Genomic DNA, 27,760 nt, shown 5'->3' with positions numbered 1-27,760 from the left:
CCTCCATGGAGATAACTCTCCTCATCCTATTCCATAGCAAACTCTCCTCAACAACATTCTCTTTCGTCGTCCCTCAAATACCTGAATTCTCACTAGTTTGAGATCCTTTATCACATCACTACGCTTCTAACTAATTATCATTCCCTGGACATACTTTCTTTCTTCTAGAATAAGTCTTCCAGTTAGCACGGTCTTCTCCACCGCTCCCTTTTTTTCCTTGCTGTCTCAGCCCATCCAACATATTTGTTTCACTACTAAATTGAACATAAAACGCGGCATTTTACACGCTCACCTGGCTGACATTGTCATATTATAGGTAATTTATTTTTCTGACTAAGTTGTTCCCTTGATCCTTTTATTGCTCCTCTAGTTGCAACAAATCAATATCTCACATGCACATTGGATACACATTTTAGTTTCTTTTTAAAGATGCAAAGTTCCTAAAGGACTGTCAAACCAAATAGAGTATGGCTGGCAAATTAACAAACATTTTCTCATAAAGAATTAACTTGAAGAAGGGTAAAACATTGCTTCCATTCATTACATCGCTATTTGAAAGAGCTTATAATTATTACAAATAGTTACTAAAGACAAATAGATCTACAACTTTGAGAATGAGAAAAGATAGCCCCAAAGGCCAAAAATGAACTCCCCCACCTCTTCACCTAACGCATTTTAAACTTTAATGTATAAAGTAATCATTTTCTATTTCAATACACTGATTGAAATATAAAAGGGAAAAAAGGAAAACAAAACAAAATTCCTAGCAAAGTCAAAACTTTCTACTTCTGACTCTACAATAAGGGCCAACACAATCGCAGATCAACAGATCAAAATAATCTGAGAATGCATAATCATTAGCAATTGAGAAGTAGTGCATTTTAACCGGTAGCACAATCTTGTAGATGAGGGTGACTTTGATTTATGTACCTGTGCCATAATGGCTTATACCTGCCTATAGCTAACTTCAGCCACGGTTTCATGTTCCCATTGAAGTGAATAACTGCTGCACTTTCAATCAGGCGGCTGTCAATATTTAGGTCATAACCCAATCCTAATACATGCCATCTTCTGTCAAGTGGTTCTGTCAAGCCATAAAAGCTTAGAAGAGCAGGCGGAAGTGTACCAAGCTTCCAGAGTGTCCCATCAGCATTCTGCTCTTGCCAATAATGATACTTCGCGGTGACATGTGCTTTCCTCCATGCACCCAGGTCAAAAATATTCAGACCAAAGGCCCATCCACATGCCTGTGGATCAAACTTTGAGCTTATAATCGAATTTGAAAAGTTGAGATACTTGTAGTACCTGTGAAATGCTTCTAGACATGTTTCAACGGCACCATTCACATTTCCATGCAAATCCAATGAGAAAAGTGGGCTTAGGTCCTTCTGAACAACAACATCATCATCAAGGAAAACAATCTTCTCAAGTAATGGATAAATCTCAGGGATGTAAAACCGAAGATGATTTAGTAAAGACACAAACTTGGGATTCTGCAATTTTGGCTCAACATTTACACCTTGATAAGGCCCAAAGTAAAAGGCTCGTGATTCTGGATTGTGTAGCTGTCTGACCATTGGAGCATAAGATTCATTCAACCAATAAAATTCCTCAATATTCTGCACCTCTATGGTAGCCCCTTTTAAGTCATTACTGAGGAACCATGCTTTCATTGCTCCATAATTAATACCATCGGTAACAATGTGAAAGACGAAGCGTTTTGGATGGTTTGCATTGATGACTGTAGAGTTAACAACTACAGATGTTGCCAGTACATTATCTGAAAAAATGCAGAAGTGATATAGATTATTATCTGTGAGCTGGGGAGAGATTCTACTCTCATGTGAAAATTTTTGCCGGGATGTCATCTTTAGCCAATCAGCCATAAGTTTCACATTTAAGCAATGAAGACTCTTGGGTAGTGCTTCAGCTGATACTTGAGCAAACACGGTGCTTTGAATTGTTGCTTTATTTGCACGTTCTTCAAGTGCTTGAATATATGATTTCATTGTTACTATAGTGGTTGCAATGTCGTAATGGACATCCTGTGCCTTGAAAATTAGAGAAGACAGGCTTTTAATAACTGGCCCAGCTTCCTCCATGGTCACAGGCTCCCCAGTCATGGCAGCTTTTGAAAGCAAAAGCTGGCAACTTCTAATTTTTGAGCTAAGCTCCCAAGCAAGGTGAAGATTATTGTGCTCTTTGGCAATAATCACATAAGCCTTGGCCAGAACCATTTGCTCTGATAGTTGCCGTGAGAAGGATGTTGCACTTAAAATTTCTTCAGTAAAATTCAATCTCTTAGCAGAATTTTCTACTTTAGCATTTCTCTCCTACAATTCACGTAAGTAGCTTGCTCAATAAGTACTCAGAGGGGTTGAGGGATGGAAACAATTATAACAACAGATAGTAATGTCACTTAAAACATAACATCCCTTCAGCAATATGGAGCACAAAAATAGCTGTACAATGATATGAAATTGTTCTAGCATAAACATTTATAATTACATCACACTGAATGGTCTATACAAAATGGATAGGTTTCCTGTATCCCCTGTCCTTCATATCAACAGATATTTGGATTGTTTTCCTCATACATTAGAAGAAGAATCACAAGCAAGGTCTGACACTTAACATTTTGCACATCACATGACAACAAATTACTTAATTCTGTTTATAATATCATTCCAAAATCTAGAGAGCAAAATGCTTTCTTTTTAATACCATTTATTGGTCTAATTAACACCATAATCATAAAAATAAAAAAACTTGCACACAAAAAGCACATGTTCAGACGTTTTCTTCAATGTTTAAAGGTAAATTGTCCGAGAATCATAGCATCTATCACTAGAAACTGGTGAAATGAACTAAATGAGTGTTAGATTATTATTTAAGAGCAGAATGATTATAGAATTAGTCACAAATTCACAATCACTGATGACACAAGAAGTGATAATTGCCTTCTACAAGGAATTGGCAATGTTAAAACAATTTCTGCAAAAAAGGCAGTGCGCAAGTGAACAGTTGCAATGGAATCGTGAGAGTAAACACTATCTGCATGTTTGATTCAATGGTCACTTTAAGCGCGTGGATAAGACACTATAAACTATTATTTCTAGGTAAATGAATACATTGGATGTTAGGTTATCTTATGTGTGTACTAGACATTTGTCCATAGACACACACTAAACCAATAGTAAATGAGTTTTATTACACTGTGTCAATATCTGTTCTTCAGTTATTTTTTTCGTTTAAGGCCAAAAAGAAATATTAAAATAGTTTCCCTTTCCAATAGGGAAAGAGTCTAAGAGGGTTGCTAACATCCAATCCAATAGCTCGTCCATAACAAAGTAAAATTGGAAAATCGTAACGTAATATGCCAAAAAATAAGCCAAATCATAATTCATATTGAGGGATAATGAAGTAAGAAGTCCTCCTTTAGCTTATATAGCACTACTTATAATGGAATTAACTTTAATGCCACTCCAACTACTAGACTATTACCTCAATATCAACCATAGCCTTATACAGTAACATCACAAACAACAGGAAGATCTATCTAAACTCAGGTTAAGCTTCAACTGAACAACAAGTAAAAGGTGATTTGTCACATCTGAATCACATAAAAGTAACCACCTAAATAATTCAATTATGGAAGCAACGACCTAAATTTAGCTCACAGTGTTTATACACTATACAGAAGATCAGAAATAAGAAATAATTTCCGGAGCAGTAACCCTGACGTAAAATTCCCCGCTCAAAAGAATTAAAAAGGGAAACAAACACCACTGATATGAAAAATCATGAAGCCTACGACCAGAGTCCAAGCAAGATTATTAACATACGAACAAAAGCAATGAAATAAACAGTAGACACATTCAACCGTTAATGTGAAAAAAGAATAAAAAAAGGACACCGCTTTGAGATTCGAGATCGAACACGACGCGCATTGACAATTGCCTAAAAATATTCAAACAAAAAATTAAGATCTTCACGCGGCAGCTAATGTTAATGGAAATAAAACACTAAGATAATTACAAAAACAGAACCATTAACAGAGATGGATTGATTCGTTGAAAACAGGGGAAGGAGGGTGCCAGGTCGTTTTACCAGAAAGGGGCTATGTACGCGATATTCGCGGTGATGATGTTGCAGGAAGAACAAAACAAGACCGGCAAGAGAGAAGGCCCCGAGAAGCAACCAGATCCAATAAGCGAACCGCCGCCGAACCGGGCGCCGAAAATCGGCGGCCCGTCGCCGCATTTTTCACAACAACTTTTCACCACCGAATCGGAGATGCAGAGGCGTCCATTTCTGGGATTGGATCGCAGCACGAGGGTCTCGTGGGAAGCAAAAGCGAGGGCCACAGTCACTCCGCGCCACGTGACATGCACGTGCCTCCGGGCGAGAATGAGAAGAAGGGAAGGCGCACCCAGTTGATGGTATGAGTGATCTAATATTATTATTAATGATTATTGATGTGTTTGGAGTGACAGTAAAAGCGAGTGAAGAATCTTGAGACCGACAATGGGAGAAGAGTAACAGAAGAGAAAGTTGAAAGTTAGTTGCTTGGGTTGGGTTAAAAATATTGAAAGGACCGCCTAATAAATAAATATATTCTGTGACACTTTTCACTTCACTGGTTATTCTTTTCTTCTCCAACCAGATTACCATGTTATATACAATATACAATTTTTTATATTCAATATATTTAATAAGAAAATATAAAAATTCATTATATTTTTGTTTGGAACTTTTATATTGTAGGTTGAAATTAATTTAATTTTTAATGATATATTAATCAATTATATTTAAAGATAGAAAAACAATTAATTATTTGACCATTCATAATTTTTAAGAATATAAAACCTGTTAAAGCTTATTCTAAATTTATTATTTTTTGTAAGTAATAACCACAAACAAATATGTTTTTTAAATGTTCATTGATTGTAGTAAAAGTTGTCTTCTTTTTATATTATTAATTTCATAATGAATATCATTGTGGACAAATGTTATTATTATTTACTCTTTTTGTTACTTTTATATTCATTGTTATCGTTATTATTAATAATAATTTTTTTAATAATACTTACTATTATTATTTTTTAAATTGTAAGTTCGTTTGTTACCTTTAAAAAGGTTCATTATTTATAAAAACTATCTTGTTAGTTACTTATTCATTAATATTACATGTTTGATGATAATAGTAATATTGATGATAAAACTTATAAAAATATTATTTATATATACTTTTAATATTTGTAATACGTTACTAACTATTATATTTTACTTTATCTTATTATTATTTTTCATTCTAAATAAATTCATTAACAGCATATCATAATATATACTTATTATAATAATAATAATAAATATCAACTATATTTTTGGTTACTAACTAGTCCTTGTCTAAGTTAGACCTCGGTTCTAATTTTAACTTCAATTCTAAACTAACAGTACTCAAATTATGTCCAATTCGAACTACAATGAATGAGAGAATGGTGATAGCATTCAAAATGTAGACACAAATGTTGTCTGTTTGCAATTAATTAAACAAAAAGATTGAAATATGGAACAAATGAATCATAAGAAACAGGTAGGTGCCTTAAGAGAAAATCTAGGAAGCAGACCAAATTGCAACCTCTGAATATCCATCTTGTGTGGCACATGCTCGGAACATGCCCGTGGTGTTGTAAGGCATGGAAACTTCTCCTGCAGCAGACACAGCAACCAAGCCCACAGTACCTTTTGGTGTGCGTTCATGCACAACACAGTTAGCAGCTTCCTTGAGTGAAACCCCTTTGAATTCCATCAATGCTGCAACATCTCTTGCAACAGTGGCACGTAGTATTGCTTCACCTTTGCCTGTTGCAGAGACTGCACAGAGCTCGTTAGCATATGTGCCACCACCTATGATGGGTGAGTCACCAATTCGACCAACCATTTTGTTCACTAGTCCACCAGTGGATGTAGCAGAGGCTAGGTTCCCATTACTATCAACAGCTACACACCCCACTGTTCCTAGTTGACTATCCACGTTAGCCACACTTGGGTTTTCTTTTTTGGTTCCATTTTGGAGGGGTTGTGTACTGTAATCAATCTATACATTGTGAAGCACAACAAATATCCATATCATAAGTATATCATAAGGAGGAAAATAAAAAAAATATATTAAATAAATTTTTATTTCTTAAATTTTGACACAATTGAAAGTGATCTTTATTCGAAATTTTAATAAGTTTTAGTATTCAAATTTTAAAAATGATTAAGTATAATTATTTTAACTCAATTAAGTTAAATTTGTTAAACATGTCAAACATTTAATATTAAAACGAAAACATAATTTAATATTAAAACAAATATTAACATACAAAATACGTTTCACATATTAAAATTTAATTTAATTAAATTAAAAAGATTATATTATTTATTTTTAAAATTTGAAAACTAAAATCTATCAAAATTTTAGTCCTTAAATAAATTGTATATTATTGGCGTAACAACAAAAATCATGTGGGATGAAACTTTATAATTTTTTATATCATTCATTTGTCATAATTGAAAATTTACTTAGATAATAACGTGGTATGAATTAAATTTAGAGGTCATCATAGATTACTGACATAAAATTTCACGATAGAATAAAAAAAAAACATAAGACTTTGTATATAACTTCTATCAGTTTCCTAAGGTGAATCTTCGAGAACACGAAGTGAATTCTTTCCTAAGTTAAAATTCACTTTCGCATTAATTTATAAAATCTTTATCTTAAGTTAGCTTTCCAAATTCTTATTTTTAATTTTGACACATACTGATTTTTTAGATTAGGTAATAACTCATTTTATTATTTATCTTTTCTTCTGAAAGTCTTTCTTTGTTCAAATAAATCTTAAGCCTACTTCTCAAGCATACAACTAGACAAAATAAAATACCTGGACTATGTTGGCTTTTTGTGCATGCTGTAGTCTCTCAACATTTTCTGCAGTAACAAAATGGCTTGAATCTACAGTCTCAACACCCTGAAAATAGGAATGTTGAGATGATTGATTTATTTGATGAGGAGGAAGATGAGCACAAGTAACAACTATTCAATTTAAAACTAACGACCCAGTAATAAGTAAGGTGAGAACCCTTATTGTTGTAGTTGTTGAATGTGAGTTACAGAGCATAAAATACTATTCTTAGTAATATGCATTATGGTTCATAAGTAAGTAGAGAAACTCCCATAGCACAACCATTTACCTCAAATTATGGATGGTTGAAACTGGGATTCAAAGTTAAATTAATTTGGCAGCACTTGAATAGCTGAATGAAGCAAGAATTTTAAGATCCAATGACAAAAACCACACGCACTCTGGCTCTAAAAGTTTTCAATGATTGGACTCATCATAGAAATTACTACTTATAATTTTTTTCTTCTCTTCATGGAAACAATAGCATAACACAATGTTAAACTTTGAAAAAAAGATGGACAAAAGGAAAGAGTTTATAGATTGAAAGCATAAACGAAACTCACTTGTTCTTTTGCAAATTCCTCTGCTCCATCAAAACCCAGATATATGTGAGGAGTCTTCTCCATAACCAATCTTGCTAAAGAAATGGCATTGACAACTGTTTTGAGCCCAGAAACAGCACCACATTTTTTGGTCCTACCATCCATAATAGAAGCTTCCATTTCAATTGTACCTTTGTTCGTCAGCACAGATCCCTTACCCGCATTAAAGTGTGGAATATTTTCTAATTCACGAACCTACATGTATAGAAGAGGAAATTTACAAAGAAACATACTTGAGAGGGAAAATCAAAGGAGTGCAATATTAAGAATTATAAAAGAAAAGAAAAGAAAACTACGGAACCTTTATTCTTTTTAAGACTCACGATCTTTTTCAATAAGATTCTCCATAAGAAAGAAAAATAAAAACAAAAACCAAATAATTGCTCTGTAAACTAATTCATAAATTAGAAATTAAAGCTAATTCTAATTTTTTTTTAAGAAAAATCTTTCAACTTTTCTCATCTAAAAGTATAACTAAAGAAAACATGGGGCATCCATTACTAAATAAATTAGTAATAGATCAATAACTGTGTTACTTTTATATCATGGTAAAATATTTTCAATTTCATTTTAACATTTGAATATTTTTAAGATTGGTTTATTTTTTAAAAACGAGTAAATATAATTTTTCTCCTAATTTAATGAACACGGCATAACGAGAATAATAAGAAAGCGACATGAAAAAACAAATAACATGTTATTAATTAAAGGCGATATGTTGTGTGCGAACATGTTATTGTCAATGTAGTATCGTCTTCCTCATGAATTTCGTATAAGAAATTAAACCATAAACCCTAAAATGGAATGAAATGAGAACTTGTAAAATGATTGGATGAAAAAGTGGTTATGAAACCATTAGTTATTTATCTAAAAAGGAAATGAAAAAAATAGAATAAAATTCAGTTATAATCTTACCACAAGCTCTACTACATCCAATGGATGCTTCTTGGCTTGAAGAGCCTCAACCCCGATCTGCAGGCAGTGCTGGAGGGCCTCTTCTCGAGGTTGGCGCTGCTCCGGCGGTAGCGAAAGTGGGATGTCGCCGGCGCCGCCATGTATAGCTATAGCCCAACCCATCTCCGCTCACTATGCAATCACTCTTTGCCTGCAGCTCCAAAGCGCCATTACTCGCAGGAAACGGATAGATTCCTCTTATTCATAATAATATTATAAAAAAAAGAATTATCATGTAATATTAAAATCACTTGGCACATGCATTATAAACACGCCGGTTCTTGCTAGTATTTCTTTTTTTATACCTGCAGAATATTTTTTTTGTTTTTCACATTGTCAGTATTGTTTTCACATCCAACCAAATTTTATATGCATTTTATATCCATTATTTTATTTTTTAATCTCTTTCATTTTTTCCAAATATAAAAATTATTTTTTTAATGATTAAAATATCTCTAAACATGAATTGGTACAAATAATGTCAAACAAACATGTTCCTTTTCATAATAGTTCTAAGGTTTGAGTAAGATGATTCTCTTAAAAATTGTTTAATATTTATTTAAAGTATATATTTTACATATAGATATATCAGATCTGTATTAATATATATATATATATATATATATATATATATATATATATATATACACACACACACACACATATATATATATATATATATATATATATATATATAATCAATAAAGAATTTTACTGATTATGTATGTCTGACATTTACTTTTGAGAAAAATTATAACGAAACCCTTGAAATTGTACGAATTATAAGTTTTTGTGTGGATAAACTTTTTAGTATAAACTTTTATAGGGAGAAATAAAAATACGAGTCTAGATTTTTTTTTCTCATTTTTTTAGTGTCTCTTTGTTATTACTTTATAATATATTAATGTTGACATATTAAAAAGGATTGTAATATATTTTAAAATATTAAAATTTATATATATTATTGTATTTTGAAGATACAAGTATAAGACACAAAAATTCAATAAAAAAAGCCAAATTCGGAAAGACTTATTAAAATTAATGATGTCAGTGTAATTTACTTTTTATTTTTTAAAATAAAGAATATATTAGCACAAATAATCCAAAATACTTCAGCTTTTAATTTAAATGATTTTAAACTAATGTAAGATTAGATGCTAATCAAACGATTTACACGCAAGAGTATAAGAAATAAACAATAAATATAAAATTAAATATTGTTTCCAACAGATCTACTTGTGCATGCATATGGCCTGGTATGGAGTTATAAACTGGTGCAGATATAACTATTAATAATAATTGTTTCCAATCTTTGTTTCAGATATATAAAAAAAAGGTGAAATGGTGAAGATGTCAAGTTATTGCAAAAGTAATATTCGCTAACTTTTATGTGTCATTGTCTTAACTAATATAACCATTAAGTATTTTTAGTTGAAAAAAAATTAATTATATATACGATTTCAATTAAGTGTTGAAAACAAGATTGAATTATAATACATAAGTAATGATAATTTTTTATATTAAAAATAAATAAATTTTATAAAGATGAATAAAGTTCAATTTTACTTTTTAGCATATTTTTTTATACTTATATTAGTAATTGAATGGTTATTTTTTTATTTATTTTTTACTTTACGTAATCTTATATTTTTTTAAAAAAAAGTCAGTATCGTTTTTTTGTCTCATATTAATATAGGTATTATCTCTTGTTATTGTTATCACAATGGTCATTGGTGAATCTATTTATGAGGTATTTAATAGAGAGATTATATAAACATGATATAGTTTAAATAAGGAATTGACCTTATTTTTAACCAATAAATTAGACACATTGAATTTATGATTTTTTTTATATGACATTTAGGTTGATCGTTTTTATCTAATATGAAACTTAACTCAATTGGATTATTCCAACATACATGTTGATATAACATAAGAATGTATGTTTGAAAAATATAAAAGGCACATTGAGTAAAAATAATAGATAAAAAATTGAATAATTGGATTTGAAGTATGTCTTAGATAAAATGTCATGTTAGTGATAATAAAGTTATGTTTATTATTTTTATTTTATTGTTATATTTATTGAATTTATATCATCGGGTTCTTCATTAAAATTAAAGACTTGTTATTATAAGAGAGATTATAATAACAAGAAATAAGTCTCGTATAATTTTAATTTAAATTATTCTTGATCATAAAATTATTGAGGATAAGAAATCATTAATCTGATTGATATATCAATCAACATGTCTTCTGGTATGAGATAAAATTTAGAAGATCTTTTTTTAAATTACACATATAAATTATACATACAGAACTACGATCATTGAACTAACTCAAAGAAGGTTTTCTAATGATTACTTTGAATTGTCAAATGAGAAATTCTTTTTAAGAAATATATAATTTTTTTAGACTTGATATTATCATGGAAATTAACAATTAATTTGTTATACTTGAAATTTGTTATACTTTGATATAAGATATCTAACATTTCATGTTGTTAGTTGAATAATAAGTAGCTCCGTTGAGTGCATCTACAGTGTGGAGCATGTCGTTAATGGGATTTTATACAATCTTACAATAAACTTCAGTCAGTTTTTATCATTCACATATATACCTCTTTACATCTATTTATGTTACTGTGTTGCTGTGAGTTTTTCTCAATCCATTAGTCTGACGAGTTTTCAGATGTGAGAGATCAAACATTATATGAACGTGTAAACATAAGCTGTTTAACCACTACACCAACTCATTGATTTTACGTTTACATTCATTAGTGCAAACTTCATATTTCACGTTACCATTTACATGGATTTGGAGAAAAATCAATAAAAAAAATGGAAATAAGCAAAATTTACTTATCGGCGACAACACCCACAGAGGCAACCACACCCACAGGTTTATTTTTTTCTTCAATTTGCTTTCTAATCTTCGATTTCGTGAGCAAAATTCTTGAAAACATTATAATAATTCAAAACCAGGTGATTCTAAACGGGCATTAAAGCATTCATTTGTACACAAAATTAGAGTAAATATTTCGCATGTTCAATAGAAATTAAAGAACTTGTACAAGATACCGAGATAATTGAAAAATGCATATGTTTATACTTTATTTAAAAAATTTATTATTTAATTATTTTTTCAATTATATTGGTTATTATATTTTATAATGATTTATGATAATTTATTGAGAAGATATGTTTCTTTTTCCAAATAAATGAAAGGAAATGTTGCAATTAAAGTTTAACATGATGTTTTATTTTCTATACGTATATTTGACTATTGATTGAATGTGTTTATATTTTTATTTTTTTTATAGGTTGCTATATTTCATCTAATCTGTTATTATGACCTATTTGGTAACTTGATAAGGCTTTTTTTCTTTTCAAATCTGACATTTTGTTTTGTTTTTATATTCTTTAATGATGGAAAGAGAGAATAGATATTTAATAAAATAAAAAATTTAGAATAAGCAATTAAAAGTTAAAAATTGCAAACACCAATCCAAATAAAGTCGGTAACATCCCAAAAATATAGCAATAAACCATATGATAGAATAATTACATTAATAATAATCCAAAATCAGTCTTACACTAAAGTCGAACATACGCTCATGGCCGAACGGCCTTACAGAAAGAGTTACAAATTAAAGTCGTACCTCACTACCCAAACTATGCGACCGGTTTACAAAATAACAATACCGATCGTTCATACTTAAACAAAAGGAAAGGTGAGCAGACGTCCACCTTACTATAACTAGACTATTGCCCGAACATCCTACTCTCCGGTCTTGACTTCGATTTCTTCCAAATTTTCTTCTTCCAGCGCCTTTTCCAGCAGCTCGACTCCTTCTGCTCACATCCACACGGATGATGATTGCAATGACAAGGACGGACGTACAAAACCAGACACGACAGGAAACGTAGGGTAAGCTTATGTAATTTAATTCATGCATAAACATACATTCCAAACAATCCAACAAAACAAAGTACATTTCATCATACATATCATACGAAGCCTAGTACTAGACTGACTGTCCGGACTGTATGAAATCTGTGTAGCTACAGGCGTTCGTGCATCCGGGTGATGTAGTAACTGGAATTCTCATCAGCTGCCACCCAAGGTTAGTCCGTTCCGTCCAAAGTACCCCTAAGGACTAGGACCTCCTGCCGTTCCCACACATGACCTACTCTCCTCTACGTGAGGACGAGTACCCACGAAACATCAGGATGAACTGCCAGCACTAGCACAACCACAGTCATACTTTACCAATCTCAATTCTCAATCCTGAGTCGTTCCTCCCTGGAACGCTCGTACAAATTCACAACATTCCATTCATCTCGTATTTTCTTCATCATTCATTATCAATCATCTCAAGTTTGTCTTTCATTACCAATCATTTTAGCTTCATCTTTCATTATCAATCATTTCAATTTCCTCTTTGATCAAAAGTTTATAAAAGACACCAAATACCGAACATTAATCCTCACTCAGAACGAGGACGAACACTTGAAACGAGACAGATAGGTCTCTAGTTCCAGATTAGAATAAGACCGAGAGGTTTACTGTCGGTTTGAGAGAGAACCGAGTGTAATAGATATAACAAGGAACGAATGAATCGAACGTTCATTTCAAAGTGAATCAATTATATGACTGACTCCTGATAACTCTGACCGAACGCTTAAAAGACCTCGCCAAAGGCTACGACCATATGCTGGAACCAATCGATACAGACACTTCCAGACATTCCAAAAACATACTTAGAAGAATTCTCAGGAAGAAACCGAACGCTTATGAATATTTAACTTATTTGATTTTACATTGATGAATCCGAATGCCAATAAATTACCGATCACGGTAGAGAAGAAAATTATATTGAAGTTAGACGAACACTGTTTTCCTAAAGATAGATTGTACAAGAAACGAGTACAAGCGCTTGGTGTAAGACCGAGCACTACTTAGTACGAGCGCTAGGTGTAAGACCGAGCACTACTTAGTACGAACGCTAGGTGTAAGACCGAGCACTACTTAGTCTTAAAGTACGAGGGTATATATATATTACTTTATCAAGGGTTATCCGGATACAACTATGCTTGGCCGAACGCTCAAACATAGTATTACCACACGAGGACGCTCGTTCTCAACTAGGGTTCTCTCCAAATGAAAGAATCCCATTTTTACTATGTTTATCAGGGAAACCGAACGGTCAATGACCATTCAGTAACGAACGTACTTTTTCATATGAAACTTTCATACCAGAATTATTTCTTTCCAACATACATATATATATATATACATACATATATATGTATATATATGTATATATATATATATGTATATATATGTATATATATGTATGTATATGTATATATATGTATATGTATATATATATGTATGTATATGTATATATATATGTATGTATATGTATATATATATGTATGTATATATATATATATATATGTATGTATATATATATATATGTATGTATATATATATATATATGTATGTATATATATATATGTATGTATGTATATATATATATATATATATATGTATGTATATATATATATATATATGTATATATATGTATGTATATACATTCTTAACTTTATACATTCCTATCAGATTCAACTTTCATACTTCATATAATTCATATCACATAAATCTCATATAACTCATACATCATACATAACTCAATCATATTTCATTCATATAAACCATCACTTCAGTATTCATACTTGATACATACATTCACCCATTCAGCAACATGCATTCATTTTCAACAAGCGTACAACAACATTAAATTAGATAAGCTTCCCTTACCTGGATACGTGATTGAAAGTCCTAAATGTAGGTTCTTGGTTCGTCCGACTACAACTTTCTACCCTCAACGATCAACAATTCTCCAAACTAAACCGAACAACATAAAAATCCAAAAATAACTTAGACTATACCCCTGCATGCTACCAGAACTTGGTTTGCATGTAACAAAGAACGAACGGCTGAGGGGAAGAAACTTACCAGTTTCAGAATTCGAAGCTGTTCGGTTCAAATCAAAGCTTGGGACGTCGGGAGTGCTTCTACGGTCTCTGAATGATGATTGGAGAAGAAAAAGAGTGAGTTTTGGTAGAGAGAAGGGAGGGTTTTCTAGAGAGAAGATGAAGAGGAGGTAGAGAGTAGGAGGAGAAAATGAGATTCTTCAAAAATCTGGAAAGAGGGTGCATGCAGAGTAGAGTGTTTTTCTGAAAATCCAAGTTTTGCTTCCCACTCAAAAACGAACGTCCCATCTTCTGTTGACACCTGCTTTCCACTAACTGATCTTCGGATCCTCTTCACATGACACCTGGCGTTCGTCATCTGAGTGTCGAGCTCTCCTCTTGACACGTGAATTCCACTAAACAAATACGTGTGTGAATTTTACTGGTTTCTGACTTTTGATTTTACTGGTTCTGACAAAGTCGCGAAAATTGGTTTAATTTAGTTTATATTTGTTATATATTTTTTATATTTACTTCGAATAACAACACCTCAAACTATATATATATATATATATATATATATATATATATATATATATATATATATATATAAACAAAATGTCATAAAGCATTGTCATTATTTTATAGTTCAATGAAATATGTTATAATGAATCCAGTAAGAGCAAATTTCAATCATACCTAAATTAAATTTTATAATTGTTTAATATTTTTAGGAGCTAACATTTTTCTTAAAACATTTGAAATAGGCACTTTATTTGTTTCTTAACATTTCACATTCAATGCAATTTATTTTATCATTCAACTTTCCTGACTAACCAGACAATAAGAACAAGTTCTAAAGAAAAATTAGCTTAAAGCAAATAAAGGCATGTGCGCCTTTAATTTATAGTGCTTTGTAATCCTAATTCACTAAAATTGAAGAGTAAAACTTTATATAGACGAAAACTGCATTGGTGCTTTTTCCTTAACATGCCTTCAAATTAGCCAAGCACATGTTTTGAATTACTAGTTTCCCGCATCCAGAATACCCTGAAAGGACAACTTTCCCCAATCATCAAGGTGGAAATTGGAATGTAATTATCCACTTAAATCATGCCATGAAGTTCAATCAAGTAACCTTTATGATCATGATGGCTGCATCCTTGTGCAAAACCTCGTTATATTCATGGCAAACAAAGCTCTACAATATGCAAAAAACTTTAGGAACACTAGATGCCAAATTAGGATGCAATTTAAAAAGAAATATCAATAAACGGTCAAATAATTTTTTTCTGACCAAAAATAGCTAACAGGAGCAAATTGAAAAAAAAAATGTCGAACTAATCATTGAAAAGTAAAAACGATCCAGACCTGAACACAATTAGGGCAACCCGCTTCCGCTGAGCAGCAGCAACATGTGAGAAGCTCTAGTGCGGCTTCCAGGAACTTTGTAAAATAGGGTTGAACCTGTACAAAATTCCAAAAATATCATGAGGTGAAAGTCTGCTCATTGATTGGTACTTGGGAAAATTGTTAAACCAGAAAGTAGTACGACAAATCTATTAAAACAGGATAGTTTAATAACCAAAACCAGAACAGAAAGGTATTGTTGAAAATATCAGGCTTCAGATAAGTACTGATGAAAATATAGCGCAAGTTAAATATCATCTAAATGGTTAGACAGCTCAAGTTATTCACCCGCACTGAAATTCCACATCCTCCGGGATGTTGATCATATATTAGAATTCTTTCGGGGTAAAATCGGGCATCATGAGGGTTTGGACATTCAGGAGCCAAGTCAGACAAGTTGCAAGTGATGTGTCTGCAAGCAAATGCATGTAATAATATTACACATAAATTAATAGGAATTACACGGGACGAAAAATTGTAACAGTGTCATGCAGTAGAAAGAGGAAAAGGTTTTAATGTCTTGATATGCCAGACTAGCAAATTTTCACTTTCCATGTTAAGTTTCACTAATACAGGGTCCAGAGTGCAAAAAAAGTAAACTCCAACATCTCAATTAAGAGAAATTCATAGCCACGTCATTCCTTCAAAAACATAGATAAACAAACTCAAAAATGGCAAGCATCTAAATAGAAATTGACAATCAATTATATAATAATTATCTTTTATGAGCAAACTCAAGGGGCAATTAATGATCAACAAACAACTTGCTAAGATGAAAAGTGGCACTAAAATGATAAGAACTCCTTTACCAATAGTTTTATATATTTCCAGACAGATTTCAAAAGATTGGGAGCATTTGTTGAGAACTTTTACAAAACTTCTATATCTGCTGAAATAATATTAGTAATAACAAAGAACATCTTTAGATTTGGTTCAAATTACACCTGTCTTTATTTCTTTCAAAAATTACACTAACTTCCCATGATTGTCAAACACCTTGTTTAGCATTGTCAATAAGAAAAATCCCCATTGTAGCTTTACATACAGGTGAAAGATAAATGGAGATCATTGTATGAAAAAGTGATGAGCTGAGTGTAATTGAGGACAATAAACCCAGGATAGTTGGTGTGACTGACTCTATCAATGATAGTATTGTTAATGGTAATTTATGTGAATGGGTGAGAAGGAAAATGATATAATTCTAAATATACGATATTTAAAACAAAAACAAATAAAATAGAGCTCAGCATAATCTGCCACATACAACAAAGTTCATGATTAACGGTACGCAGAACTTGGATGAAAAGAATAGGACTACTGTATATCATGCTGATGCCAAAGCTTAAAGATTAACACAAGAAACTTACAAAGGCACTACGTGTAAAATTGCATGTGAAGCAGCATGCAGACCTCCACGGAAATCATAAGTTTGCTTGACTACTGCTTCTTTTATAGACAGTGGCACAGGAACCCAAACTGCCTACTTAGAGGCATAGAACATATTGATGTCAAAACAAACACATGCCACACGAGAATTATTAAAGTCATTAAACAAAACACCTAAAAGTGCTCAAATTACCTGTGACTCGTATGAGTAATGAGGAAGTGCGAGGTCAACAGCATCAAAGATTTGATTGCTTCCTCTCCAAATACGATAAAAGCCAAACCAAGTAGTTGTTACTTTGCATATATCAGCCCGGGCATTTGATTTTGGAAAGTTGTTCGTTTCTACTTTGAGCGGATAAGCCTGCAAGACACATGACCTTTGAAAGACCTAAATATCCCAGTTCCTAATTTCTGGAATTATGTAAAGTATATATTACTCTACATGATTTAACAGTACATTAAGCTTGTTAAGCTTGTAGGTTTTTACTTTGCTGAAATTAGATACATCTAGTTCTTACTTGATGCAGTCAGGCCAGAGAAAGAAGTAAACAGTAATCATGATTTTCTAAAGAATCAGTGAACATGATCTAGCACAACACAAGTCTAAAGAACAAGAATCAATAATGTCCAAATATTAACAATAGTCGTACACTATAAAATTCATGAAGATAATCCAAAGGATCTCGAGCAAGCAGGAGAATACATACAACATTACCCCCAATGACATGAATATCAGTGTAATCTCGAGTCTTTGTATAATACTTTAGATCAGCCTCTTTGCAGAAAGCAGTTTTATTAGACAGATCTAATTTTTCAACCAAATAGGTTTTCCCCTGGCACATGTACACAGCACCTTCATATACCTGAATCAAGTTATATACACTTAATGAGACATAGATAAGAAAAATAAGCCAAATTACTCTTTTCATCTAGGAAGTAAAAGTCACAACCTGAAAGAATGCCTTGCTTTCCTCTATCTCTTCAAGGACTTTATTTTTTTTCTGATCTATGACACTGTATCTTACAGTTTCTATTGCTCGGATATTGACTGCATGTGAGGGTAATTTCTGGAACATAGAAGGAACCACAGACAAACAAGAAAAAATAGTAATCTTAGAATCTGCAAATATTGTATAGAGCTCAAAAATTATTAATCAACTAGAAAAGACAGACATGAAGCCTAATTTTTTCAAAAAATAAATCACAACCTCGGGACCAATGTAGTTCCATATTCTAGAAGAATCAGATGATAGAATAGAACTCAAGTATCCTGCAGCTTTTAGAGAAATTATAACACTCTCCAAGCAAGGACCAAAATATTGTTCATCGTAGTTCACACATAGAGGGTGTTCATGAGCAGCACAGACCAAATGTTGCTCAAGAATCTGAACAAAGTCTGCCATAATTAGCATAAACTTCCATTTGTTCAAACTCAAAAATAGTAGATCCAAAAAAGGAATAGGCCAAAGTTAAAGAACCTTTTTGTTTTGAGAATCAACATGACAACATTCAATTGGTCTTCCAAAAAGTTTATTGGGATGTCTCATGAAGTATTGATCAAGAGGTCCCCCAAATGCAACATAGACAGCAAGCGATGGTTTATCTCTCCTCCCACCTCTACCAGCTTGTTGCCATAAGCTAAAAGTGTAATTGATTTAAAGTACATAAATCCACACATATAAAGCTATTAAATATGTTTAATAAGTCATGCATGTTAAAACAACTGGGCAAATACCTTGCGATACTACCAGGAAATCCTAGATGCAGAGTGGCATCAATTTCTCCAACATCAATGCCCAACTCAAGAGCATTAGTTGCAGCAACACCACATATTTTACCACCAAAAAATGAACTCTCTATTTTTCTTCTTTCCTGTCAATGTGCAGCAACCAGTACTGAGTCTAGGAGAACCATATGATGTCCAAAAAATCATCAGCCCATTAATTAAGAAAAACAAGAGTTAGCCTGCAAATAAATCAAAATGAGAAATGGACCAAAAAAAGAATCATATGTACGTAGAGAGGTTCACTACTTTTCAACAAAACTTCATTAGTGCTACTTCTCTCTATATATACATACATATATACATACATATATACATACATATATACATACATATATATAAATAAATAGAACTAATGGTAAATATAGAATCTAATAAACAATAATAAGTTTCAAATCAAAAAATATAAAATAAACTGTAACCAAGAACGAAAGATACAATAACAAGCTGATAGTGTAAAAAGGTAGAAATCCTTTCAACAACAAGAAGCAAGTCCAAATAGTCAGACGCAGTTAGACTCAATAACTCAAGCGATAGGCTCTATCAAATAACCAAAATTTCAGTAGCAGCTTATGTCTAACTTTTGTTCTTCATCTTATATTTTCCAACATGTAAATATCATCATTTTATCTTCACCAAATCTATGTTTTGATATGATTTCAAACCAGAAAAAAATATGAGACCTCTGCAATGTAGCCACCCCGATATGCACATATGGAATCAACCAGATGCGGGGCTGTCTCATGAAGAATCTCACGGCTGTCATTTACAGCAATTCAAATTGCATGAGCATCTGCCTTTAAAACCTTAAATAACCATTAACTTTAATATGGAAACAGATATTAAATAACAAAATCATAATGTAAGAAAAGTAAATTATCAAGTCACAATATTGATTATACTAAACTACACAAGAACATGAAATTGATTTGACATACGTGTAGGATAAAACAAGCTCACAAAGTTTCCTTGATTTACAAAATGCAATACAGCGAAGACCATGCTGAACCATTTCTGCAAAAAGACGTGAAGCATCCACAATTGGGCTGCAAAGAAAACCAAGAGGACACACAAAAAGCATTCAAATTAAAGATACTTTAGAATACTGCAAAGCCTAATATTTATACAAATCATAAAAATATTAAATATTCAAGACTCTTCATTTTATACAGCACGTTGAGTTGCTTTATTGGTATACATTAAATCTAATATGAAGAAAATTGCAAATTATAGGGAACTCTAATTGTTTACTACTATAAATCTGAATATGTTGCTTTGTTAAATCTCAAACACAAAAATATATATTTAAAAAAATTATTCCTCTTTTGTGATGTCTACTAATACACTAAACTTGTCCAGAGCATGGACAGGTGTCGGGTTCCTATCATTTGTTTCCCACCAGAAAGTTCTATCAGTTCGACATTTTATTAAATTGAGATTGAATTGAACTGTTTCTCTCTGCTCTATGCCTTGGCCACTTTTTCCAGTTAGGTATAAAGCAATTGCAAGGCTTTCACATAACAGCTTAAGCTTCAAGGAATGTTTATGATGAACATGGTAATGGAATTAAATATCATTCTTCAATTTTCTTAATTAAATTAAATATCAGTCCAAGGGCAGACAATCCTAAGAGCATGCCTTAAGCCCAATAGGCCGTTGCATGTGGTAAGATATAGGAGGTACAAATCATTCTAGGGAATCCATCCATACAATTATAATAACACATTACTCAAGCTAAAACTGCATTAGCAGTGCTTAAAGCATGCAGCTCAACTAAGCATAAGGTTGCATACATCAAAAGCAATAGTTGCAAAGTTTTTTCCTTACATATAAGGATTATCACCTTGAACGAACAAAATTAGCACTTTCATCAGCCAACTCATCAGTTCCCATAGCAAACTGAGCTTTTTTAATGAACTGTAGTCATGTAGCAACATAATTTATCTCATAGATATATGTCTTTGGTTAACAATATAAGAACTATTCAACTTCATAAATACATAAAATTTCAACTTACAGATTTTGGACACAGAGCAGGGTTCCAAAGGACAAAAAGTTTCCTTGTAGATGGACTTCCATCATTCTGAAATAGCTCCAGCGTAGATAAATTTGCAAGTTCCTAGGACACAGACAATTCATGGCTTAATCAAAGTATGGAAGTAAAGCAATTCCGAGAAGAATATCAAATAACCATAGAATTCTAAAAAAAAAAATACAAAGTAAAACATGCATGCATTAAAAAAAGTCAGGTCCGTCTGACTGACAACATGCTAAAGAAATATGTAAAACCAAGTGTATAAAAGTGTAACTACTTCCAAGAATTATTTACCATAGAATGCTCCCGGGGATTTGCAGAAGTTGCAGTAGAAAAAACGAAAGAAGGAACAGATCCATATACTGCAAGTAGAACCAAATTGTTGACTCACAGTTCCCTTTAAAATTTAAATACACAAGTTTATAAGGAAATGTTTTGCAAAGCTCTAAACCATGTGAACAGAGTCGTTTTAGCCTCCTCAAAATAAGGGCGGTGTGACTTCCAAACGCTCCCTTGTAAGTATGAGTTTCATCAATTACCACAAACCTAATTGATTAAGATAGAATAAACCAAAACACAATAACAATCCATTAGAAAATATTCCATACAAATACCAAACCAATATGGTTGATCATATACCAAACCAATATACCTTAGGTTTGATAAAATTCGACTAAACTGTTGATGATGGGGTAAGATTGATATGTGTAACATATCTGGATTTGTGATCAACTGCATCGGTATAATATCAAATGAGGACATTTTATTGGAATCTGCTTGGTCCAGAGGAAAAATTAGTTAATAAATTACCAATCTAGAATTATCACGGAGCCACACCCTCTCACTCTGAGAAGTATCACCATCATATATACCAATATTAAAGTCATTATCAAATCCTTTTGTCATGTGTAACAAAGCTCTTAGTTGATCTTGAGCTAATGCCTGCATAATAAAATATTTTACCTATCTAAACAACAATCCCCACAGAACAGAAAAAGAGATATTATGATTATGTGGAGGCATTTAGACTTTAGAATTCAGAAATAAATGATAGACTGCAACAACCTTCGTGGGAAATATGTACAAAGCACATGAAGATGAATTTGTAGACAAAACTTCTAGAACTGGTAGATTATAGCAAAGGGATTTGCCACTTGATGTCATTGTAGCCACAACAACATTTTCACCATGAAGAGAAGCTTGTATAGACTCTGCCTATGTAAACCACACAGCAGAAAATTTTGATTGAGTGAGAAACTATTAGTTTGGAAAATGCAGTTCCAAATATTCATTTTGTACCTGGTGACTGTAAAATTTGGAAACTCCAATACACTTCAGTGCAGATCTCATTTTCTCTGATAGATCAATAGGGATCTCGCTGTAAATTGCTTTCCTGGCACATATGTCTTCAATATGCACAATCTGCATTAACCAAACATTCATAATGCAGCCTTCAGCACTAGTACGAATTGTTGGGTAGAAGGAATTTTTTTTCCATACCCCAGAATCATGATTCATGAATCCTGAGAATTAAGATTCCCTGGAATTACTAAATATTGTTTGGTAGGTGAAAAGTATTTCCTAGGAATATTTACAGAAGATTTTTTGAAATCAAAACGTAATGAATTATTTTTATCAAAATCTTTAAGTTTTTTAACACTTTAAATGACTTAATGAAAGTAACATGGTAAGTTTTCCAGTAAAAAATTTATTTTAACTCAGGAAAGTTAGTTTTCCACCTCTCCTATAGGAATGTGTTTGTGGGAAACTTGGCTAAAATCCATTCCTGGGAAACCTTTCCAATTGCCAAACGACACCGTACATATTCATGAGCGAAAAACGAACATTAAATTTATCAATAAATATTATTGTTGAGTATTTGATATTGCTGTTGTCAATATGCAAATCATGGTTTGAAGATTTCATGTTATAGTTCCAAAAGCCCAAAAAACTATTGCAACAAAATAGCAAAGACCTGCCCTTCTAATCCAATTCCTTTCTTAAGATGATCAATCATCTCCACAGCCATTAATGACTTTGTGTCCTGCCAAAAGAGAACAAGTAATGTAAAGCACCACACTGCTATATGATCTACCCTAATTGTAGAATTTTCAGCAATATATAAACATCTTTTTCATCAATATATTTCAGGATGCAATAATTGCTAGTAACCATCTCTTTAAAATTCAAACCAAAATTCTATTGAAAATTTCAGCTTCAGACACACACCAAATGAACCTTTTAAACAGTAAATTTTTTTCTTTGGACACATGAAAACAGGCGTTTTGTTATCCTCTATTTCTATCTATAGTTATCTCCTTGCATCAGGTAAATTTTGGATATACGCAGAAGACTAGAAGTTAAAAATAAATATGTAAAATGGATTAATGCGTACATGACACCCAATATGGTTTAAGTCAGATTTTGAGGTAGTTTTGCTTCTCTTTACACGTTTGGATTTGTCTTCTTTTTTGACAAAAGCATTGTCCTTGACTGCAACACGCAACTCTTCCAAGGAAATCCCCACAGTCATCTCATCTCCAAATTCATACTGCAAATAAGAATGCACATTTTTCAGCATCTTCAATACTACTGATGCATTGTGCCTCATGCAGGAGCAACTTAAAAATGTTCATTTACAATTTCAGTTCTGTTTTATTTTGACTTTAAAGTGCTTTTTATTCTTACTATGTCACACAACTAGCATGTGACTTTTCAATAAGGCTTAGACTCCAGATTATGGGTGAATTACTTTGTACTTATATTTTTGAAAAATAAAAGACTTTTTTAATAAAAGTTATGCAAATTTACGTTTTTGTGTTTGTCTAATCTGCCTGTTTTAAAAATAAACAGCTTTATGCTTTTATAATAAGCAAGTCCTATCTACTTCTTAAGTAAGTGATTATTTTAAAGATGGAACGTTCATTTTAAGTTTAAACAACCTGACCTGACCCTATAGAGACTCTGAAATATTGAGCTACACAAAGTGTATAAATCAAGCATATACAATCCTAGAAACCTTTATTTATCATCTTTGGTCATCATGCTACAGTTGTAAATTGAAAGGTTTATACTCACCAAAACCCCTCCTTTTATGGTTCCCTTTGAATCTAACCTACTTCTCTTCCCAAACTCTTAGCATTTTAGTCACTGTCTATATATATCATTTTTACTGCATCAATTCCTTCAACAAAGAAAGCTGCATCCTTACCTACCTACCTAATAACTAGCACTTTATGAATTATAACCATTCTAACATAATCCTAACATAATGCCCTGTTAAACAAGCCAACAATTTGTGAGTGTAATTTGTGAATTTAGATTGGGAAAAAGAGTTCCACACTACTAAGCGAAATATCAGTCAAAGTATACACAGGTGGATGTATAGGATACAATGCAAATTCTATGATACTTATACAATCAAAGTTTGGTTCCAGGAGAAAATTTCTATCTATTATAGCAACTTTCACTAAACATAATTGGGTCCACGGTGGCTCATTTGTGAAGAATAATGTAACAGAGACATACCGGCAACTGTTCAAAAGCCCATCCTAGAAATTTACGGAAAGAACTGTCCCTTCTCTTCAATGTACTGACAGTCTTTGAAATATACAACCACTTGCGAACTAATTAAACAAGACATGTCAAGCAAAATTGAAAAAAAAAATGTTATTCTGATGAAATAGAAGAATATCAGAAAATAAAAGCAACAAAACAACAGTCCACATCTTCAGTATACCTCTTTTAGGATTTTCTTCAACTAGATCTTTATTGCCTGTTGAATGATTAAGGACAACAATGTTATCACCAAAACTTGTCTTCTCTACATCATCCCTGAAACATACCATCTGCAAAGAATTCAATCCACAATTAAGAGCAGGAAAGTGCAACATACCGTAACCATTTCCTTGTTGCATACAAAGCATAATAAAAACAATGCATTGAACACCGAATAGTCACTTTAAGGAACAATCGCTATTCCTACAACGTCACCACAACATGAACAACAACGAACTACGAAATACAATCACAAAACTAAAAAGGAGAAACAAAATCAATCAATTTACATGAGGACAGAGAAGCGAAAGATTCTTGATGTCACCGAGGCCAAGTTTAACCCCAAACTTAGCAAGCTCACTAAGCGCCTCCTCCAGAAGACTCGAGGTCAAATCTCGAAGTTGCAAATAAATAAACGCGGAAAAAATGTTCACAAATGCAAACGCCTTCACCGCTATCTTCAACCACGGTGGACACAAACATACAACACCGTCACTGACACGTTTTCTCAGGGCGCCGCCGCCACCTCCACCACCTCCTTTCGAACGAGCTCGTTTCAGCAACTTGCAGTGTCCGAGAGGCAGTTCCGATAAACAATTCACGGATTCCAAAACCTTCACGAAAACCTCGCAATTGTGCTCGCTAAGAGGACCAGCCTCGCTACCATCTCGCAATGTGTTCAGTATAAGATGATAGGGAAGCTCCATCTGCTTCTCACGACCTAAACCCCCTTCGGTCGAGGCCTCCAACGGTTTTTCTTTTCCTGACTCGGAATTAGACGCATTACTCTCACGTAAAAGTGATAAATCCTCCTTTATGGAGGCCCACGTAGAATCCGCGAGATCAGAGGTCGAACTTGAAGCATTGGTAGTGTGAGGAACATTAGGCTGAAGAGAGTCGGATGTTCTAGAAGGTTCCTTTTCCTTCTTGGTGAAGGGAATGAGGACGATAAACTCGTCGCTTTGGATGGGGTAAGAGGCAATTGGAGTCTGCAATCGCAATTTTTCACCCTGAAACAAGCAATGTGTTAGTTAGTTAGTTAGTAATCACTGATTCTAGAAAAGAAAAGTAAGAGCGACAGTCGGGGAAAGAGAAAAGGGAGGAGGGAAATAGTGTGGTGGTGCCTTGAAAAAGAGGTGGAAATTGGGGGAGGTGGTGGCGGGGGGGAATGAATGGCGGAGGAGAAGCTTCAGGTGGTGGAGGGTTGTGGTGGGAGTGACGAGAAGAGTGATTGATTCGCCGGTTAGGGCACGGATTTGGATTTCCTTGTGGTTGCTCTCCGACATTGCCCTTCTATTCTAACAACGCGGGAACTTGGGCCAGACCTCGGTCGCTTGCACCATATGCCGTTGTGTTTACAATGGGAAGCGAAACTTCAAGGGAGGGCAACTGCTGTGAAAATGCATTTACCTTACCAGTGGTCTATACTATCTATATACTTCATTTATTCAATTTTTGTTTTCTATATTTTCTTTTTAAATTTTACTTTTTATTAATTAGCTTTTAAAATTTAAATAATTACTCATAATAAAAAAATATTTTAATTATGTTTTCTAAATTTAAAAAATGATTTATATAATTAAAAAATATACGTATAAAATTATTTTATAATGTAATGAACTTTTGCTACAATAAAAACACATGTATGTATCTATTTTTATTAATCTATATTATCATATATATATATATATATATATATATATATATATAGAATTTCTTGGAAAGATTTAAAAAATGACATTTTTAGAAGTGATAGTAGTTTAAAAAATGACTTAATTATTTTAATATTAAAGATTTTAATATAAAGAGTTTTGTTAAGAAAGAGTTTCATTATTTTAAAACACATTGTTCCTTTAAAAATTATTTTTTTTAGAGTTCTCTCACGGCTTTATAAAGGTTTTTCCTCTTTGCTCGTTATTTGAAGATTATAGATCATTAGAGTAATCTTTTAGGCAGACCCTCTACTTTCCTCCGACCAGTTTCTCAAATAGAGTAACTTGGTTTTCTCCTCCACTTTTTGGTTTGTTTTATTCTTCCTTTCCATGCGAACTTTATGTCGTTGCATGTGATATTTGAGTCTTTTATAAGATTCTCTGTTAATTAGTGGTCTTAATAGTGTGCAATGATCGTGTTTCTATGTTCATATTAAAAGGTTTTAATATAAATAGTTTTGTTATGAACGAGTTTCATTATCTTAAAACACATAATCTCTCTACAAACCATTTCTCTAGAGTTCTCTAAAAGTTCTCTAAAGGTTTTCCTTCTCTGCTTGTTGGTTTAATGATTAAAGACCACCGAAGTAATCTTTCAGGCAGGCTCTCCACTCCATTCGATCAGTTTCTCAGATATAGAAAGTTGGTTTTCTGCTCCACTTTTTGGTATGTTTTATTCTTCCTTTCCATGCGAGCCTTTTGTGGTTGCATGTGACGTATGGGTCTTCTATAAGAGTCTTTGTTGATTAGTGGTCCTAATGGTGTGCATTGATCGTGTTTTTATTGTTTGTAGAAGCATATACGAACAAGTCCCTAGTTTTCCTAAATCACATATTTGAATGTGCAAGTTCCTGATATGGCGTTAAGTGGTGCATGTGTAGTGTTAAATGTAAGCTAGTTTGTGGAAGTCTAGAAGCAATTTTTCTCTAGACCGTTGAGCGCCAACTTTTAGCGCTAAGTAACCATTTTGCGAATGATTTGGTGTTGAGTAGTGACAGGGTACCATTGAGCACCACTTTTCACCACAGGTTTGGAACCATTTTATGTCTAGTTCACTAAGTGATAAAGGAAATGTAAGAACAAGTAATTGTGAGATAATTCAATTTTCTAACTAGTCTTTTATATTTCTTGGGGTCTGACATAGACTCCCCTGTTTTGGTGGAAATT

The 27,760-nt window shown here is 32.6% G+C and overlaps 3 protein-coding genes and 1 long non-coding RNA gene across 11 annotated transcripts; all 4 read right to left on the bottom strand.

The window, feature by feature from the left end:
• Window positions 1-466: 466 nt before the first annotated feature.
• LOC124821044 (hexosyltransferase GAUT11-like) lies at window positions 467-4,570 on the bottom strand. The gene is made up of 2 exons (XM_047292849.2): window positions 4,111-4,570; window positions 467-2,333 (listed from the first exon to the last, which is right to left on the bottom strand). Exons 1-2 carry the CDS (start codon window positions 4,261-4,263, stop codon window positions 882-884), a joined length of 1,605 nt encoding a protein of 534 aa, XP_047148805.2. The 5' UTR covers window positions 4,264-4,570; the 3' UTR covers window positions 467-881.
• Window positions 4,571-5,506: 936 nt separating this feature from the next.
• LOC124821045 (isoaspartyl peptidase/L-asparaginase-like) lies at window positions 5,507-8,765 on the bottom strand. Its single transcript, XM_047292851.2, has 4 exons — window positions 8,471-8,765; window positions 7,517-7,750; window positions 6,933-7,019; window positions 5,507-6,100 (listed from the first exon to the last, which is right to left on the bottom strand). Exons 1-4 carry the CDS (start codon window positions 8,630-8,632, stop codon window positions 5,618-5,620), a joined length of 966 nt encoding a protein of 321 aa, XP_047148807.2. The 5' UTR covers window positions 8,633-8,765; the 3' UTR covers window positions 5,507-5,617.
• A 3,340-nt stretch (window positions 8,766-12,105) lies between these two features.
• LOC148203347 (uncharacterized) lies at window positions 12,106-14,873 on the bottom strand. Its single transcript, XR_015784127.1, has 3 exons — window positions 14,534-14,873; window positions 14,336-14,422; window positions 12,106-12,363 (listed from the first exon to the last, which is right to left on the bottom strand). It is a non-coding gene; the product is annotated as an uncharacterized LOC148203347 (long non-coding RNA).
• Window positions 14,874-15,279: 406 nt separating this feature from the next.
• Window positions 15,280-26,270, bottom strand: LOC124847669 (UBQ, helicase-c and DEAD-like helicase domain-containing protein). Of its 8 annotated transcripts, none has more exons than XM_088106023.1 (27): window positions 26,006-26,270; window positions 25,172-25,891; window positions 24,844-24,952; window positions 24,633-24,730; window positions 23,500-23,655; window positions 23,080-23,148; window positions 22,404-22,526; window positions 22,170-22,319; window positions 21,915-22,067; window positions 21,757-21,836; window positions 21,556-21,650; window positions 21,399-21,466; window positions 21,087-21,188; window positions 20,913-20,986; window positions 20,008-20,115; window positions 19,753-19,828; window positions 19,022-19,158; window positions 18,765-18,924; window positions 18,495-18,671; window positions 18,237-18,353; window positions 17,937-18,149; window positions 17,480-17,647; window positions 17,268-17,380; window positions 16,189-16,312; window positions 15,862-15,957; window positions 15,629-15,691; window positions 15,280-15,540 (listed from the first exon to the last, which is right to left on the bottom strand). In XM_088106023.1, exons 1-27 carry the CDS (start codon window positions 26,165-26,167, stop codon window positions 15,517-15,519), a joined length of 3,735 nt encoding a protein of 1,244 aa, XP_087962149.1. In that variant the 5' UTR covers window positions 26,168-26,270; the 3' UTR covers window positions 15,280-15,516. The 8 variants fall into 8 exon arrangements, 5 of the variants coding, with proteins under 5 accessions (XP_087962149.1, XP_087962151.1, XP_087962150.1 ...); XM_088106025.1 differs by having other exon boundaries at window positions 17,994-18,149; XM_088106024.1 differs by having other exon boundaries at window positions 21,915-22,046.
• Window positions 26,271-27,760: the final 1,490 nt, after the last annotated feature.

Source organism: Vigna umbellata, chromosome 2 (genome assembly GCF_029865625.1).
Source record: "Vigna umbellata cultivar VRB3 chromosome 2, Vumbellata_1.0, whole genome shotgun sequence".
Classification (NCBI taxonomy): domain Eukaryota; kingdom Viridiplantae; phylum Streptophyta; class Magnoliopsida; order Fabales; family Fabaceae; genus Vigna; species Vigna umbellata.
Note: the sequence above shows the minus strand (reverse complement) of the source record. Positions and strands in the feature narration are given on the sequence as shown.

Excerpts from the sequence above, each read along its gene's own strand:
- LOC124821044 (XM_047292849.2), bottom strand. The coding sequence starts at position 4,263 with ATGCGGCGACGGGCCGCCGATTTTCGGCGCCCGGTTCGGCGGCGGTTC. Across the intron at positions 2,334-4,110 it reads GCGTACATAGCCCCTTTCTG|GAGAGAAATGCTAAAGTAGA; the intron begins GTAAAACGACCT and ends CGTGAATTGTAG.
- LOC124821045 (XM_047292851.2), bottom strand. The coding sequence starts at position 8,632 with ATGGGTTGGGCTATAGCTATACATGGCGGCGCCGGCGACATCCCACTT. Across the intron at positions 7,751-8,470 it reads TGGATGTAGTAGAGCTTGTG|GTTCGTGAATTAGAAAATAT; the intron begins GTAAGATTATAA and ends CTATACATGTAG. Across the intron at positions 6,101-6,932 it reads AAAAAGCCAACATAGTCCAG|ATTGATTACAGTACACAACC; the intron begins GTATTTTATTTT and ends CACAATGTATAG.
- LOC124847669 (XM_088106023.1), bottom strand. The coding sequence starts at position 26,167 with ATGTCGGAGAGCAACCACAAGGAAATCCAAATCCGTGCCCTAACCGGC. Across the intron at positions 22,320-22,403 it reads CCAAATTTTACAGTCACCAG|GCAGAGTCTATACAAGCTTC; the intron begins GTACAAAATGAA and ends TGGTTTACATAG. Across the intron at positions 19,159-19,752 it reads GGGGTGGCTACATTGCAGAG|GAAAGAAGAAAAATAGAGAG; the intron begins GTCTCATATTTT and ends GCACATTGACAG.